General features: G+C 35.2%; 1 protein-coding gene across 1 annotated transcript in view; it reads left to right on the top strand.

Annotated features, from left to right (window-relative positions):
* LOC107695141 (E3 ubiquitin-protein ligase SMURF2-like) overlaps window positions 1–17,947 on the top strand; it is a 55,144-nt gene that overhangs the window by 32,521 nt on the left and 4,676 nt on the right. The window contains exons 8-15 of the mRNA XM_016494955.1: window positions 2,694–2,896; window positions 6,104–6,188; window positions 7,933–8,091; window positions 8,220–8,264; window positions 12,981–13,179; window positions 15,888–15,991; window positions 16,372–16,486; window positions 16,589–16,767. Coding sequence (XP_016350441.1) covers window positions 2,694–2,896; window positions 6,104–6,188; window positions 7,933–8,091; window positions 8,220–8,264; window positions 12,981–13,179; window positions 15,888–15,991; window positions 16,372–16,486; window positions 16,589–16,767 — 1,089 coding nt within the window. The remainder of the gene's footprint in view (window positions 1–2,693; window positions 2,897–6,103; window positions 6,189–7,932; window positions 8,092–8,219; window positions 8,265–12,980; window positions 13,180–15,887; window positions 15,992–16,371; window positions 16,487–16,588; window positions 16,768–17,947) is intronic.

Below are 17,947 nucleotides of genomic sequence, written 5' to 3'. Positions count from 1 at the left end.
AAAAAAACGTATACTCGCATCTTCTGGAGGTGAAGCTGGATCACAAATGATTTGTACGAAGATAAACGCATTTAGGTAGATCGGGGGCGCATTCCCTTCAAAACAAAAGTAATCCACTGCGTCTTCAGCGGCTCAGATGTCATGAGTAAATGACGACAGCTATGTTCATTATTACCTCCAACAACAAAACACCTCAGTCGCTTAGGAGACATTCTTGTCTACATCTGCTCCGGCGTCAAACAATGGCGGACTGTCTACAGCTCACTCAGGGCGAGTCTAAGGTAAAACGCTAGTGTCAATCAACAATCGTGGGAGGGGCCTGGGTCTGTGTGACGTCACACAGCCAAGAATCTGAAAACTGCTTGATTTGAGAAAGGGGATATTATTTATAGGGATTAAAAAAAAACACTGGGTGGATTTTTATCATTATAGGGAGGTTGTGTACACACACTGCCAACACACATTTATGTTCAAACAACATGTAAAAGTGAATTTTGCATCCGATGACCCCTTTAAAGCATCATGGCAGAGCATTAAAGTAGACCAATCGATTAGTCAACTAGTTAGTGCAACTGTCCTCTATTTTATTCCAAAAACACCCATTTACTCTTTTGTTTCTACTCTACAGCCTCTATTTTTCTAGTCTTTCCTCTAGACTGTGGGGATTTGGTTCAGTTCAGCCATAAGCACGTTAGTGAGGTTAAATGTCGACACTGGGCGACTAGTCCTAGTGTGCAGCACGTATTACAATTCACAGCCACTGAAGCTCTTGAAACACCATTTTGGTTCTGACGTTGCTTCCAAAGGCTCGGATGTGTTGAAACGAAGTGGAACAGAGGGAATATTGAAAGCGAGTACAGGCTGTGTTTATGCGCTACATGATTCAGCACTCTGTCCTCGTTCGGTGAGCTCGTGTTGCCAGCCGCTTCACGGCTGAGCTGCTGTTGCACTTAGATGTTTCCACTTCACAATAACAGCACTTACGGTCGACCTGGGCAGCTGGAGCCGGACAGAAATTCACTCCCTTGTTTGGAGAGGTTGCAGGTCTGCGACTTTGTCACGTTGAAAGTCACTCAGCTCCTCGCGGCTCTGCTTGCCAGTGTTTGTCTACAGAGACCGCAGGGCGCTGACACCGTTACATTATTCATTTAGTATCCAAAGCAGCTTTACATTTTGTACTACTGAGATTTGAACCTCACACCAAAAGGTCACACTATTGTGTGCTTGGGTTTCCACAGCTAATACCTGTTTGTATTGTTTTAATATGAATCTGTAACCCAGCAGAGCAACCAAATTGTTACATGAGCCTACTGAAACAACAGCATAAACCAGCCTAAAGGCCCGTTCACACCAAGGACGATAACTATAAAGATACAGTTCTAAAAATCGTTCTCAATATTAAAGAATAGCAGAGTCCACACTACAACTATAACGATAAAGACAAAGAGAAACGATATAGTTGGAATCACTTTCAAAACGATTTTTTTCCAGCTGATGAACGATAAAAAACTGACAGCCAATCAGAATCCATCCTGCTGTAACGAGCTCGAGAATTTAAAGCGCAGACGCGTCTGTGCTTAGAATAAACAGAATATATCGTTCGCTGGTGTGGACACTAATATTGTTATCTTTATAGTTATCGTTCTTGGTGTGAACGGGGCTTAATACGATTTGCTGGTCTTAATCTGGTCGTTTGCCTGGTTTTAGAAGGATATTCAGACGTTTTTCAGCTGGTTAAGCTAGGTGACCGATTCAAATTAGTTTTATTTATTTATGTTTTATTTCTATTTCTATTTTTATTTTATTTATTTTTTTGCTTTTTATTATGATTTTACTTTTATGTTTTACTTCTGTTTTTATTTTATTCTGTTTTTTTTTTATTATGATTTTACTTTTTATATTTTATTTATTTTTATTTAAAAAAGTAATTATTTTATTCATTTTTACTTTTTAATTTTTCATTTATTTTCATTTATTGTAAGTTTATTTTTTGTTTTTGTTTGACTTTATTACATTTTCTTTTTTATAAATATTTTTGTATTTTTGTTAGAGGTGCAGATGGTTTGCAAACTGAAATAAAGTCTTGTAGGAGGATCAAGGTATTTTGGCTTGCCTAAATTACTTTCCAGGCAATTGGGTTTGGCGTAGTTTTGTTGAATAGGACAGACTAGCCTAAGGTGGCTTGATGTCTGATCTGTTGGCTGGGTTTAAAGGGATTTTTTTTTTTTTTTTAGTTTGTCAAGCTAATCACCAACTTAGCCACTCTTTCTGGGAGACCATTTTAAACCAGTTAAGAACAGCAAACTAACTTTTGGCTGGTTTCATTACTTTTTTTTTTGCCAGCAAAGTCCAAACCGTGTAGATAGGACGATGTAAATAGACTTCATTTTGTAATTTCAGAAAAAAACTCAATCTGGAAACTAGAAGGTGTTTTCAAGAACTAAGATGTTTCATCATTCCAATATTTATGATAATATTTATTTTAAAAATGCAATGTAATCTTTGGTTCGTTTGAATTTCACATTTACATTTTACTTACACATTTATCAAACACTTTTATTCAAGGGACTCAAAACTTTACATTCAAAACTTTGCCTGGGAATCGAACCCATGACCTTAATGTTGCTAGCACCAAACATTTCAACTATTTTAATGTAGTCTGTTGTCCCTCATTTCCTCTTTCACATGCACAGGCCTGCGTCTGAGTACTCGAGCCCCGGCCGGCCACTCAGCTGTCTGGTGGATGAGAGCACGCCCATCATGACGCCCAACGGGGCAGCAGGCATACCTGCGGATGACCCCCGGGTGCAGGAGCGGAGGGTTCGCTCTCAGAGACACAGAAACTACATGAGCAGGACTCACCTACACACACCGCCCGACCTGCCTGAGGGATACGGTTCGTTCAAACACACACATACACGTCAGTTCTTCCATTAATACTGGCCAGCTTGCAAAGGTCAAAAATGCACCCTGCGCACACACACACATATGCACTTGCACTGGAAATTTGTGCTGCAGCAGGAGTAATTAAAACGTCTCTTGAGCTGTAGAAAAGGAGCTCGTCTGAAATATCTCCGACGTGCCGTCAGCGCCAGCTGCAGGGTCAGACGGGTGACCTGGAAATCCCGCTATGTCTGTGTGCGTGTGTGTGAGTCCGTGGAGAGATTCAGAGGGCAGAGGTTATAGACACAGGTTAGACAGAGTTCTGTGTGCTGTCCTCTGCTCAAGTAGCTGAATGTGGGTCTGTAGACATGAGATGCAGATCAAGTTCATGTGTGGAACAGGGACTTTATGAGATGGGCTGGGTGATATATCAGTATACATAAAAAAATAAATAAACAAATTCACTGTCAATAATAAACTTTCAAGTATTTTTCTGATATTTAACCCACATCTTGACGATCTGGTTTGTTGTGAGTGGCTCAAAAATTTCGGCTAACACTTTAGTTTAGGGACCGATTCTCACTATTAACTAGTTGCTTATTAGCATGCCTATTATTAGCATATTGGCTGTTTATTAGTGCTTATAAAGCAGATATTCTGCATGACCATATTCTACATCTCTAATCCTACCCAATGCCTAAACTTAACAACTACCTTACTAACTATTAATAAGTCCCTCATTTCCTCTTTCACATGCACAGGCCTGCGTCTGAGTACTCGAGCCCCGGCCGGCCACTCAGCTGTCTGGTGGATGAGAGCACGCCCATCATGACGCCCAACGGGGCAGCAGGCATACCTGCGGATGACCCCCGGGTGCAGGAGCGGAGGGTTCGCTCTCAGAGACACAGAAACTACATGAGCAGGACTCACCTACACACACCGCCCGACCTGCCTGAGGGATACGGTTCGTTCAAACACACACATACACGTCAGTTCTTCCATTAATACTGGCCAGCTTGCAAAGGTCAAAAATGCACCCTGCGCACACACACACATATGCACTTGCACTGGAAATTTGTGCTGCAGCAGGAGTAATTAAAACGTCTCTTGAGCTGTAGAAAAGGAGCTCGTCTGAAATATCTCCGACGTGCCGTCAGCGCCAGCTGCAGGGTCAGACGGGTGACCTGGAAATCCCGCTATGTCTGTGTGCGTGTGTGTGAGTCCGTGGAGAGATTCAGAGGGCAGAGGTTATAGACACAGGTTAGACAGAGTTCTGTGTGCTGTCCTCTGCTCAAGTAGCTGAATGTGGGTCTGTAGACATGAGATGCAGATCAAGTTCATGTGTGGAACAGGGACTTTATGAGATGGGCTGGGTGATATATCAGTATACATAAAAAAATAAATAAACAAATTCACTGTCAATAATAAACTTTCAAGTATTTTTCTGATATTTAACCCACATCTTGACGATCTGGTTTGTTGTGAGTGGCTCAAAAATTTCGGCTAACACTTTAGTTTAGGGACCGATTCTCACTATTAACTAGTTGCTTATTAGCATGCCTATTATTAGCATATTGGCTGTTTATTAGTGCTTATAAAGCAGATATTCTGCATGACCATATTCTACATCTCTAATCCTACCCAATGCCTAAACTTAACAACTACCTTACTAACTATTAATAAGCATCAAATTAGGAGTTTATTGTCGTAGTTACTGAGAACTGGACTTTAAAATAAAGTGTGACCAACTTTCATCTACGGTATTGTTTATTAGTATTGTTAGTATTGTATTGTTCACCATTTTACCATTTGTGACCCTGGACCACAAAACCAGTCAAAAACTCAGAAATTGAGATTTATACACCAACTCAAAGCTGAATAAATAAGCTTTCCATTGATGTATGGTTTGTTAGGATAGGACAATATTTGGCCGAGATACAACTATTTGAAAATCTGGAAAATCTGAGGGTGCAAAAAAATCTAAATATTGAGAAAATCGCCTTTAAAGTTGTCCAAATGAAGTTCTTAGCAATGCATATTACTAATCAAAAATTAAGTTTTAATATATTTACAGTAGTAAATTTACAAAATATCTTCATGGAACATGATCTTTACTTAATATCCTAATGATTTTTGGCATAAAAGAAAAATCAATAATTTTGACCCATACAATGTATTTTGGCTATTGCTACAAATATACCCCAGCGACTTAAGACTTAAGAAGGTTTTGTGCTCCAGGGTCACATTTTTATTTGGTAAAACTATCTGAAAATACATACAGAAATGCAAAGATCTTCAGAACAAACCACTGGATTAAAAGCTTGGTTTAACTTTAGTCACTGACAAAACTATATTACTATTATATAGTAGTAGAATGTGCTTTTTAATGTAATAATAATATATGTAGTGTTTTAATACTATTTTATTTTAAAATTATTTTTTAAGGATTATCATGCAACCAAGATATTTTTTCATCCATGTTTTAATTTGTACAGTATATAATTCTGTCAATAAAAATGCAATGTTTTGTTGTAAATTAATTATGTTTTAAAAGATTGATTAAATTGTTAACGTTCTACGAATTACTTTCATTAGTCAACATTTTTCATAATAACTTTGTATTAATTGATCAAACACATGGGGCCCTAAATTAAAAGGTAGCTTATTCTGTGGAGTTTATTTTAAACAATTATTTTTACATTCTTGTGAAATGCATTTTCTTCCCTATTAATAGTATGAAATGAACATCACGTTAAATATCAATATCAGTCGATATGGGAGAAAATATATAGTGATAATACTTTGAGAGTTTATTGAAGGTGATTTGTCTGAATCTGTGACTTCATCTCCATCATTTCAAAGCCACCACACAGATAAATCACACAGATTCATGAAGCTCTGTCCTCCTTTAACTCCAACAGAGTCGTTAAAGAAAGAAAAGCCCCATAATATGGAAGATTAACATGATCTTTGTTGGTTTTGTGTTCGCATCAATTAAAATGAATCTTGTTTATATTTAGCCATTTTTTTCTCTTAATGAGGATTCATTTGTGTGATGAGGTCATAGTTTACAGTGATGGATCAGATGCGGTGAATCAAACTGAAAGTGAAAGAATGAAAGTATCACTGCTGTGCACGCATAAGCTCATAAACAATGATTGTATTTGTCATTTTTTGACATTGTGAATGACCGATGGTGCCCCCTGGTGTTTGTTGACAGAGCAAAGGACCACGCAGCAGGGTCAGGTGTACTTCCTGCACACGCAGACGGGCGTCAGCACATGGCATGACCCCAGAGTACCCAGGTACCTCCTTTACCTTTTTACACGTTTATTACTGTTAAAATTTTTCACTTGTTTAACTTCTATTTTACACTGGATTTGTTTGCAAACCTTGTCCTAACCAAATGCAATGCATGAAGTCATTTTTAGTGACAAAATCAAAACATTAATGTGTTATATACAGCTATTGGTTTTTGACCAATCAGATATTACTCTTAGTGAAAAATGCCTCAAAGCTCAGTGCTGTTAAATGGTTTGGACAAAAACTGAGAAGACGTGAACTTGGAAGCTCTATATGCGGGGACCGTTTAGCCAGTGTTTGTGTAGGCAAAGCTGCTTGTCATTTATCCGAGTGCATGAACGTGATTGAAAAAATGAGGGTGGGCTACGGGTTATTTTTCTAGTCTTTTCAGAGTTGACATTGAGCATTTTTGCAGTGCTGCACATTTTTTGCTCTATTAGTTGATGATATTTGGCAGAAGCCTGAAAACAACATCCCTGAAGTTTGTTTTGTCTCATTTTTTTTACTTTGTCTTTTTGATCTTTGTATTGTCTGTTTTCTCACTTTGTTCTTGTTGTTTTTTTTGTCTTCCCCTCCACACGTTTACTCGAACTTCAGTCTGAGGAGCATGTTGAAATATAGTTAAGCTATATGTTAGTGCTATTTTATGAATACTAGGCATTTTCATTTCCACTGATATCATTTCCACTATCAAATCATGATTATCATGATATAAATTATTATTATTTTATATAAAAAATATATAGTGTTTTTTCATAATTTAAGTTATCTTAAAGACAAAGGTACAATCTTTATATAAAAAATAAAAAAATGTAAAAATGGTGAAAGTTTATTATGACTTGTAATAAACTTTCACCATTTTTTCACCACCAACTTCGACTTATACGACTTATGTTTATTTAAATAATGCAAGCAGTGAATCCAATTTGATATGTTGAATGAATATTTTCAAATGTGGATGCATTTTATGTGTCCTGCATATACAGTATAGAGAAAAGCAAAAAATAATAATTTTAATTAAATGATTAAAAAAAATAATTTGATTAAAAATCACCTCTATAACATGAAACTTAGTATGTTGCTGAATCATCCAGCGAAAGAAGTAGAAATATATTCCAGATGTTTTTATGCACATTATTAGGGCTGCACGATAAATCGCATGCGATATTTAACACGCATCTTATCAGTAAAGCCATTCTTTAATCAGCGGTAAATCTCCATCACCTGCGTGCTTTCACATTGAGCAGCATTAACTACACAGAGCCGTTGTTCACTGACGAGCTGCGCAAAAAATCGCGCGAATATGAACGTGGTTTTGCGCAGCTCGTCAGTGAACAACGGCTCTGTGTAGTTAATGCTGCTCAATGTGAAAGCACGCAGGTGGAGATTTACCGCTGATTACAGAACCGGCTTTCTGACAAGATGCGCATTAAATATCGCATTCGATTTATCGTGCAGCCCTACACATTATGCTTCCCAAATGGTTCTATGACATTGTCTTTGAAATACTGTACTTAATGTAATGATATTATAACTATAGAATATAAGTAGTATTATAATTAACGTATCATAATAATTTATCATCGCAACAAGGAGAAAACTCCCGTTCTGTGTGCAAGAGCACATAAACAGCTTTAAAAAATCATAATATTAATAATATTATGATCATGTTAATTTAATGATTGCAATAATCATAATGTGTATAATTATATTCCTAATAATTCGTCTGCGCCTCTCTCTCTGCAGGGATCTCAGTAATGTGAATTGTGAGGAGTTGGGCCCATTGCCTCCAGGCTGGGAGATAAGAAACACAGCCACCGGACGAGTGTACTTTGTGGACCACAACAACCGGACCACACAATTCACAGACCCGCGTCTCTCCGCTAACCTGCACCTCGTCCTAAAGTGAGTCAGACTCAACCAGGCGCCATTAACCTAGAAACCACTAGAGACAGGAACTAGCCGCACAATGTGCATGATGCTGTGGTATTGCTGAAGTCTCATCCTGTCGTGTTTCACCTTTATTCCTACAGTCCCAGTCCGAATGGCTCCCGTGGTGCCGTTGAGGCTCAGAGCAGGTAAGGAATTAATTCGGACTCTCTGCAGTCGGTGCATTTTATCTCTGTTTTATGTGCGTGCGAGTTTGTGTGTGTCGTGTGAGCCAGAGGAATGCATTAATGGGGAGGGATCGAGTTTCTCTTTTCCTGTCCTGACAGATCAAAGGACGTGTCCCACATTCCGTCTTCCCACTTCATGTTCTTGCAGTAAGCAGAATATTCGGTGGGGTACGGGTGAAATCTCACAAGTCGGGGAATATCAGTTCACGTAGGAGCTCGCAAATGAAGCATTGCACCTGCATAGTATCTTTTCACAATGTGAAGCATCTACCTTTCAACCAGGATGTTTGAACTGGGGTAGATCAATATGGCTTTTTCAATGAGCATTGCCAATATTTAGACAATATTTAAAAAAAAAAAAGGAAAGTATGTACTGTAAAAAATTAGGGCTGTCAAACAATTGATTGTGAATCGTCGCATCCAAAATTAAAAAAGTTTTTGTTTATATAATATATGTGTGTGTGTGTAATGTGTATATTTATAATACACACACATGCATGTATATACTTTAAAAATATGTATTTGTGTATGTATATATTTTATATGTAAAGATAAATATTTTATATACAAATATAACATTTTTCTTAAATATGTACATGCATGTGTGTCTTTACATACATAATATGTAATAATATACATAATAAATATACACAGTACACACACACACATATTATGTAAACACAAACTTTTTATTTTGAATGCGATTAATTGTTTGACAGCCCTGTTTGAAATTCAAACCTCTGTTAATCGACCAAGCAGGGATAATTATCACCAAAAAGGTATAAAATAGAGTAAAACAAATAAAGATAAGGTATGAATTTAAAAGATAAACAAGGTAATACTTTAAAAGATAAAGTTTAAGATAACAAATAAAGTCAGAGTAATGAGAAAATATTACTCCTATAATAATTTCGCGTAATTTGTTTATGAATTAATTATCTATTAAATAATGTAAGCAGTGAAGCCAGTTTTCTTTTATTTGGTGGATAACATTTTAAAAATATTAATATTATATTTTAAAAAATACAGTACTTGAAAAGAATAATATTTGAAAAAAACTTTTATTGTTTTTTTTTATTTATAGATATATATATTTGATATTTTTACATATTTACCAGGTTAAATTGAGTAACCTTAATAGTACTACATAACATGTATGACTCAGACATGCATGATATGTAAAAAAAAAAAAGAGGAGGAAGAAAGAAAAACACAGTTACAAAAATAATAATGTAAACATGCCTTTTCTCATAGGTGGAAACAGTCTTCCATATAATGGTGCTAATCTTAAACTGACAAATAATGATCTATTGCTAGTTTTGATTAGCTGTTTGACAATAGTACTAGAGAGATTTAGTCATTTGATAATCCCTAATGAATATTTGTTTAGTAAGAGCTTGTAGCATTACAATTATGAGCATGTTTATGTTATGTTCATGACATTTAGGGCAACCAATTATCCTGTGAGAAAACACCCTAGCAGTCGCCATACGGTGTATATAGTAGTACAGTAAGAAACTGTTTTTAGTTGTTGTTTTTCACATAAATATGAGATTGTCCACCATTCACAGCAAGTCTAAGCTTTAGGCCAGCAAACACTTAAATATTTCCAAAATTATTTTCTAAAATACTAAATCTCAATGAGCTATGAATGTATTGCAGATAATAGAGCAACAAAAGTGTGCAATATACCACAATATAGCTTAGAATAATTATAAACTAGACAGAACCACAATATGTTAATGACCTAGATTTTGATTTTATATCGCATTGCCATGTTTTCCACACTGAGATACCAGACCTCAGTGCGAGCAGATCATTTGCATTGAGACGTCATCCGTCAAGCGAACGAACTGTCAAGGCGTTCCTGGCGCTGCAGTAGTCTCACTTTTGGAGAAGGCATCAGACAGATTATGTGGATATCTGTCGAAACATCTGCCTTTTATCAGCGCAGAAGATCTCACCTCTCTGTCATCAGGCAAAAATCCTCTCTGCTGTGTGCTTTCCTCTCAACCTTGATGGGTTTATGATCTCACGCTCAGTGGGTAATTTTAAGTGCGTGCTGGGAGCTTCGGGTGGGCGGGTGATTGGGGCTGTGCGTGTGTGCATGCTTCAGTTGCTGTCGTCTTTTGATGGATCCACCCTCTTGATCCACATCCAGCATTTCAAGGATCACTAATGGTCACTAATGGCAAAAAAAGTGATCCAAAAATGTGCTATCTGGGTGTTTCGGTAAATGACATGAAGCTTGTTATTCAAAAATATATTAAATATGCAGTTCTTACAGATTTTAACTGGAATACATGTCTTATTTAATAAAAAAATTTTCACAAATATATTAAATATGCAATTCTTAGATATTAATTGGAATACATGTCGTATTTAATACAAATGTTTTCAAAAATATATTAAATATGCAATTCTTAGATATTAATTGGAATACATGTCGTATTTAATACAAATGTTTTCAAAAATATATTAAATATGCAATTCTTAGATATTAATTGGAATACATGTCGTATTTAATACAAATGTTTTCAAAAATATATTAAATATGCAATTCTTAGATATTAATTGGAATACATGTCGTATTTAATAAAAAAAAATTCAAAAATATATTAAATATGCAATTTTTATAGATATTAATTGGAATACGTCTTATTTAATAAAATGAATTAAAAAATTGATGAAATATGCAATTCTTACAGATATTAAGTGGAATACATGTCGTATTTAATAAAAATGTTTTCAAAGATATATTAAATATGCAATTCTTACAGATATTAACTGGAATACATGTCGTATTTAATAAAAATGTTTTCAAAAATATATTAAATATGCAATTCTTACAGATATTAACTGTAATACGTCTTATTTAATAAAAATGTTTTCAAAAATATATTAAATATGCAATTTTTATAGATATTAATTGGAATATGTCTTATTTAATACAAATTATTTAAAAAATATATTAAATATGCAATTCTTACAGATATTAACTGGAATACATGTCTTATTTAATAAAAATGTTTTAAAAAATATATGAAATATGCAATTTTTATAGATATTAATTGGAATACGTCTTATTTAATAAAAATGTTATTCAGAACTATATTAAATATGCAATTCTTACAGATATTAACTGGAATATATGTCTTATGTAATAAAAAAAATTTCAAAAATATATTAAATATGCAATACTTATAGATATTAACTGGAATATAAGTCTTATTTCATAAAAATGTTTTCAAAAATATATTAAATATGCAATTCTTATAGATATTAACTGGAATATAAGTCTTATTTCACAAAAATGTTTTCAATTCAATTAATTTTGATTAAAAATTGTAATTAATTTTGGTGTTTTTTTGTGGTCCTTAAAGAACAAAAACCTGATCGTAATAGACATAATGACAGAATGATTATATAATAACATACAAAGGTATCTTTAAAAGGCTTAAATTCTTGTAAAAATATATATCCGGCACAAGTTATTTGGTATAATCTTTATTGTTCTTTATTTTTTAATAATAATGTAAGTGTGAGCTAGATAAGAGTGAATAAAATAATAAAAAGAATATTTAATTTATTAATAAAATATTATTTATGAAATAATATTAAGATTTGAAAAACTTTTATCTACGTACATAAAAGTCATTGTCACATGACTGAAGCCATATGTTGTTCTATTTTATGATATTTTGCTATTTTTTTACTAGGTCAAATGGATTAATGTTCATTATATTTATAAAAATTATCATTATAACAAGAAAAAAGGAAATTAATTCAACTGTACCTTTAAATATAAGCTTAAAACTGTTTGTTTGTTTTTAATTAATGATTAACGTGTATATAAATGTATTCAAGATATTCACTGAAGAATATTTATTGCTTATTTTCTTGATAGTTACTCTACTGCAGAAATTCTGCTGACATTTCTAAGAACTTGTTTTAAACTAAATTTACCCTTTATATCTTCTCGGATATGCATATTTGTCATACCCATGCGTCAGAGTTAGGATAATGCACCTCAGGCTGTTTTTACAAAGCAGCAGTAAGAACCCATCTAGACTGATTGTGTTTACATTTGATTCAGATTCAAACCAGATCTTAGAGCAGTTACTGTAAGCTCTCTAAACAGTGCATGAAGCAGGAAAACTGCAGGCAAAGAGAAGTGAGCTTCTGCGTGTCAAGGAAAGCAAACGGGAGGAAGGGAATATTTGAGGAATGTGGGTCACGTGCAGACAGAGAACGAGTGTAAGGAGCCGTGTCACATGAAGAAATATTAAAGAATGTGTCTCACTCCATCTTTATTTGTCTAGCACTGAAGACTTTGCTCATTTGTTTGCAGATGCTACATCGTTTGACATTGTGTAATTTAATGCAGTGACATTAAGTGTTCAGATTGAGCCGACTGTGTATTCAGCATTATATCAGTTCAGGACCGTGTTGGAGCTTGTGAAGTGAACTTGTGTCCTCACTTGATGTATTTGGAAGCTCTCTTTTTAGTCCGGTGCTGGCATGACAGATACCTGTGAGTTGGCACTAAAAGGGCGACGCTGCTCTGGCATCGAGGTGAAGAAGGGGTCAGGCTGCAGTGTTTGTGTGCATGTTGACAGAACGTTTCATTTCATTTTATTACCCCCTTTCTCTTCTCCCCTCGCTCTTACTCCGCAGTCGTCCCGGACAGCTGAAGGAGCAGGCTCAGTCTGTCGTGTCTCCCGGAAATCTCCCCGAGGACCCTGAATGTCTCACGGTGCCCAAGTACAAGCGAGATCTGGTGCAGAAACTGAAAATCCTGCGACAGGAGCTGTCCCAGCAGCAGCCGCAGGCGGGACACTGCCGTATCGAGGTCTCGCGTGAGGAGATCTTTGAGGTGAGGCCCTGGATTGTTTTACCTGCAGGAAATTCATTTCAAATCTTTATTTATTAAAGAAATTATTTTATTTAGCAAGGATGCATTAAATTGATCCAGTGACAGTAAAGACATTTATAATGTTACAAAATATGTCTATTTTCAAATAAATGTTATTTTCCACATTGTTGGAAAAACAAACAAAACAATTGTTGCTGTTTGCTGTTTCCAAAATTGATGATAATCAGAAATGTTTCTTGAGCAGCAATCATCATATCAGAATGATTTCTGAAGGATCATGTGACTGTTTTCAACATTGATAATAATACAAAATTATTATAATACAAAAATAATAATCATATAAACTAATACAAGAATAATAATACAAAAGTGAGTAAATCAGCATATTAAAAGGATTTCTGAAGGATCATGTGAAACTGAAGCCTGGAGTAATGATGCTGAAAATTCCGCTTTGCATCACAGGAATACATTACATTTTACAATATATTCAAATAGAATACAGTTATTTTAAATTGTTAATCGTATTTCAAATATTACGGTTTTTACTGTATTTTTGATCAAATAAATGCAGCCTTGGTGGCCATTTCGAGACACTTCTTTCAAAAACATTTTTAAAAAAATCTTACAGACCCTGTTGAAAAAAACAGCATATGCTGGTTAGGTATGTTTTGAAGCATGGCTGCTGGTTTGAGCTGGTTTAAGTTGGTTCTTAGCTGGCCACGTGCTGGTCCTAAGCAACTAGCTCCTGCTCAGGACCAGCTTAGGACCAGCACGTGGCCAGCTAAGAACTAGCTTAAACCAGCTCAAACCAGCAGCCATGCTTCAAAACATACCTAACCAGCATATGCTGGATTTTACAACAGGGGACACATAACTTTAGTTTAGTTTAGTTTAGTTTAGTTTAGTTTAGTTTAGTTTAGTTTAGTTTAGTTTAGTTTAGTTTAGTTTAGTTTAGTTTAGTTTAGTTTAGTTTAGTTTAGTTTAGTTTAGTTTAGTTTAGTTTAGTTTAGTTTAGTTTAGTTTAGTTTAGTTTAGTTTAGTTTAGTTTAGTTTAGTTTAGTTTAGTTTAGTTTAGTTTAGTTTAGTTTAGTTTAGTTTAGTTTAGTTTAGTTTAGTTTAGTTTAGTTTAGTTTAGTTTAGTTTAGTTTAGTTTAGTTTAGTTTAGTTTAGTTTAGTTTAGTTTAGTTTAGTTTAGTTTAGTTTAGTTTAGTTTAGTTTAGTTTAGTTTAGTTTGGTTTTTGTTTTGTTTTGTTTGCGTACTCCTCTCAACCAATCACAAAGCAGCAATATCCACATTGACTCTTAACAAGCCCAGAGGCCTGGTTAACCTTTACTGTGAGGGCCTTTGAGCTCTGCTGGATGTTACCCACAAGCCCTAATGCATCAGTCATGACGTTAAACTTCATTAGCATGCTGAGTTCAGCTAACGCCTGTGACTTGTACTGCACACGTTTCTGAGCCTCATCTCGGGCCTGTTGGAACAACATTTAGACCCCCCTTCTCTCTTAGCTCAGCTTGAAGTGATTTTTGGTCTGCACGTCTGTTTGGTCATCTGTTTTAGGGTGTTTATGGGTGTTGAGCTGGATGCGCACAGACATTTCTGGATGCTGCATTCCAACATGCTGCGTGCGCTCTCTCCCCACAGACGAGTCTGACCGTAAACATCGGATTATATGAACCCTTCGCATGAGTTTGGGTTCTTTTGAGTTTATTGGCAAGATCATAAGATGACAGATCAACTGTAGTAAATTGACGCATCTCCAAGGGCTGGTTGCAGCGTAAATGGCTTAACTTAAGCAATGCAGATTTGTGTGTTGCATTTAACACAGTTGAAATGTATCTTGTGGAATCAAATCAAATGAAACTTGCTATCAAAGGATTTACAGAAAACAGAATTACGATCAGGTGGGAAAAAATAGCAGGTTATTTGGATCAGTTTGTGTTTTCAATGAAGAAATTTGCCAGTCCATTTTATGTAGAGCAGTTTGAGCAGTTTCCATTTTAAACTATTTAACTAAGATAATTCCTATTTATTTGATTATAATAAATGTTTTCTCTGATTAGTTTTAGATACCATTCTTTAATATTATTGATATATTTTTAAGAATTTATAATAATTTATGATTTTTTTTGTTTTGTGCATATACCAAGCTTATTATAGTCAACCAAAACTAAAACCACAAAAAAACATTTTGTTGCCTCAAATGTTAACTAAAATAAAACACTTAAAATTATTTTATTTCAGCTAGTTGCCAAGGAAACATTTTTATTTAGTTTAACTTGATGTACTAAAATAATTAAAACTAATGAAAAATCTAATAATTAAAAAAATAATTAATAATCAAAATATAAATATAAACATATATATATATATATATATATATAGAGACATTAAAATAGTTTAAATAAAATAATAAAAATGACAAGAACACGCACCAAAATTACTAAAACTTAACAAAAACTACAATAAAAATGAAAAAAAAAATGTAGCAATAAAAACAGGCATGTACTCAAAGAACATTGTTTATTACACTTGACGGTTATTTAAAGCTAAATAAGTCTGAAACTAGTTTGTCAAACTAGTTACTATGCCCTTAGTGTGAACTTGTCATCTTAATTGAATTATGACCGTATGGATGACTTGCATTCTTATGACCTTTCTGTAATCTTTCTTACATTTCAACACCACATCTCCGCTGTTTCCTCAGGAATCATACCGGCAGGTGATGAAGATGAGGCCGAAGGACCTGTGGAAGAGGTTGATGGTCAAGTTCAGAGGAGAGGAAGGTCTCGACTATGGTGGAGTTGCTAGGTATGAGACACAAAACCTAAAGCTGAGCATGAAATCACAATTGGCCCCGTTTTCTTACTTAAGACATTCATTGTGAATGATTCATCTGTGAACATTATTCAACAGCAAAACACGTCTTTGTAATTTGGAGGAAAATGTACATTTCAATAATGTAGCTTTCTCCACTTTCTTGAACCATACATTTTTGAATGATATCCTATTATGCTAATAAATGTATCACAATAGGGAAGTAAAGTGGGTTATGAATGAAGTTTCCTGCTGTCTTTTAACACTTGTGTGTCCATCTAGTAGTAGAACTAGAGTATAACAGTGTCAAAGTGGGCCATCATCGACTGAATGTCTGTCAGTAATTTGTGCCGCTGCGTGTGTTTGTGTCATAGGGAGTGGTTGTACTTGCTGTCGCATGAGATGTTAAATCCATACTACGGACTGTTCCAGTATTCACGAGATGACATCTACACGCTACAGATCAACCCGGACTCTGCCGTCAATCCGGTAAGTGGACCTGGATCTTCCTCACAAGCTTCCCATTTACTCCGACAAATGCTAGTATGTTCCAAAAAACACTCATCTCTTTTTATTTGTTTATGTTTTTAGGAGCATTTGTCTTATTTCCACTTTGTGGGGAGGATTATGGGAATGGCTGTTTTCCACGGGCACTACATAGACGGAGGCTTCACTCTGCCCTTCTACAAGCAGTTGCTGGGGAAACCCATCACTCTGGACGACATGGAGTCAGTGGATCCAGATCTCCACAACAGCCTCGTCTGGATCCTGTCAGTGTGCTTTATACATCCATCTATAGCGCTGTATTATATACACACGAAATAACTGTAATACAGTTATTACTCTGCCTGTATTTTCAGCAAAAGAGTGTCTGGAATGATAAATGATAATATGTATATAATATAATAATAGCACTAGCAATAGCGTCTATATATATATATATATATATATATATATATTAGGGGTGTAACACGGTACATGTATTCGTCCCGAACCGTCACAGTTCGGTTCATGCAGTCAGACGACAAATACAGTCAGTCATAGGCGATCAATCCAAATCCAAAGCAACACTAACCGTCACAACAGGAAAGAGCAGAAGAAGAGACGATCTACGCACCAACCCAAAACAAGAATGTTCAGATGGCACGCTGGCTATAAATCGGAACCGGTTTTTAGTTTTATTTTGGCCGATCTTTATTCCAGAATTGCACACAAACTGCATTGCAATCATTTCCCAAAATGTAATTTGTGTGGAACTTTTATGAGGTCTGTAAAGAGGAGAAAATACTGTATCAGGCAGATCAAGCTCACTGTTCGCGATGCTCGAAATCTAGGAGGACAAATATGTGGGGGTTTATATGAATGTATCTCTGAGAGGAGCTGACCGTCTTCAATGGCATTTTCTTTTCCTCTTACCACCATATAATGCATATTAAAAATAGTTTTTATAAGCGCAGCTGCTTTGTTTACAGCGGTAACCAAGGAAACGCTGTATTTCTGCTGTTCCATAAGCGCCACCTGCTGTCAGAGAATAAATCAGTTTCATTCAGTCCGTCTGCTGTTTTTGTTTTGTGCAGGTGTCTTATGTAGCATAATTTCACAAATCTAAAGTCAGACCATTCTGTTTTTGCTTTAAATCTTGAAATTATATAATCTAATTCGAATCAAAAACAACTGCTCATGCTACATGTATGTAGCACTACTGTCTTTTCAAAATAAATTTAAAAAAAAAAATTCTGTTGTACCGAACTTGTATCAAACCGTGACCCCAAAACCGAGATACATACCGAACCATGATTTCTGTGTACCGTTACACCCCTAATATATATATATACATGAATGCTATTGCTAGTGGTATTACAACATAGACATATTATCATGTATCATTCCAGACACTCTTTTGCTGAAAATACAGGTGTGTGTGTGTGTGTGTGTGTTTGTATATGTTTT

Source organism: Sinocyclocheilus anshuiensis, unplaced genomic scaffold, assembly GCF_001515605.1.
Source record: "Sinocyclocheilus anshuiensis isolate Anshui unplaced genomic scaffold, SAMN03320099.WGS_v1.1 scaffold434, whole genome shotgun sequence".
Classification (NCBI taxonomy): Eukaryota; Metazoa; Chordata; class Actinopteri; order Cypriniformes; family Cyprinidae; genus Sinocyclocheilus; species Sinocyclocheilus anshuiensis.
The sequence above is the reverse complement of the archived record's forward strand: the minus strand, read 5'-3'. Positions and strand labels throughout refer to the sequence as shown.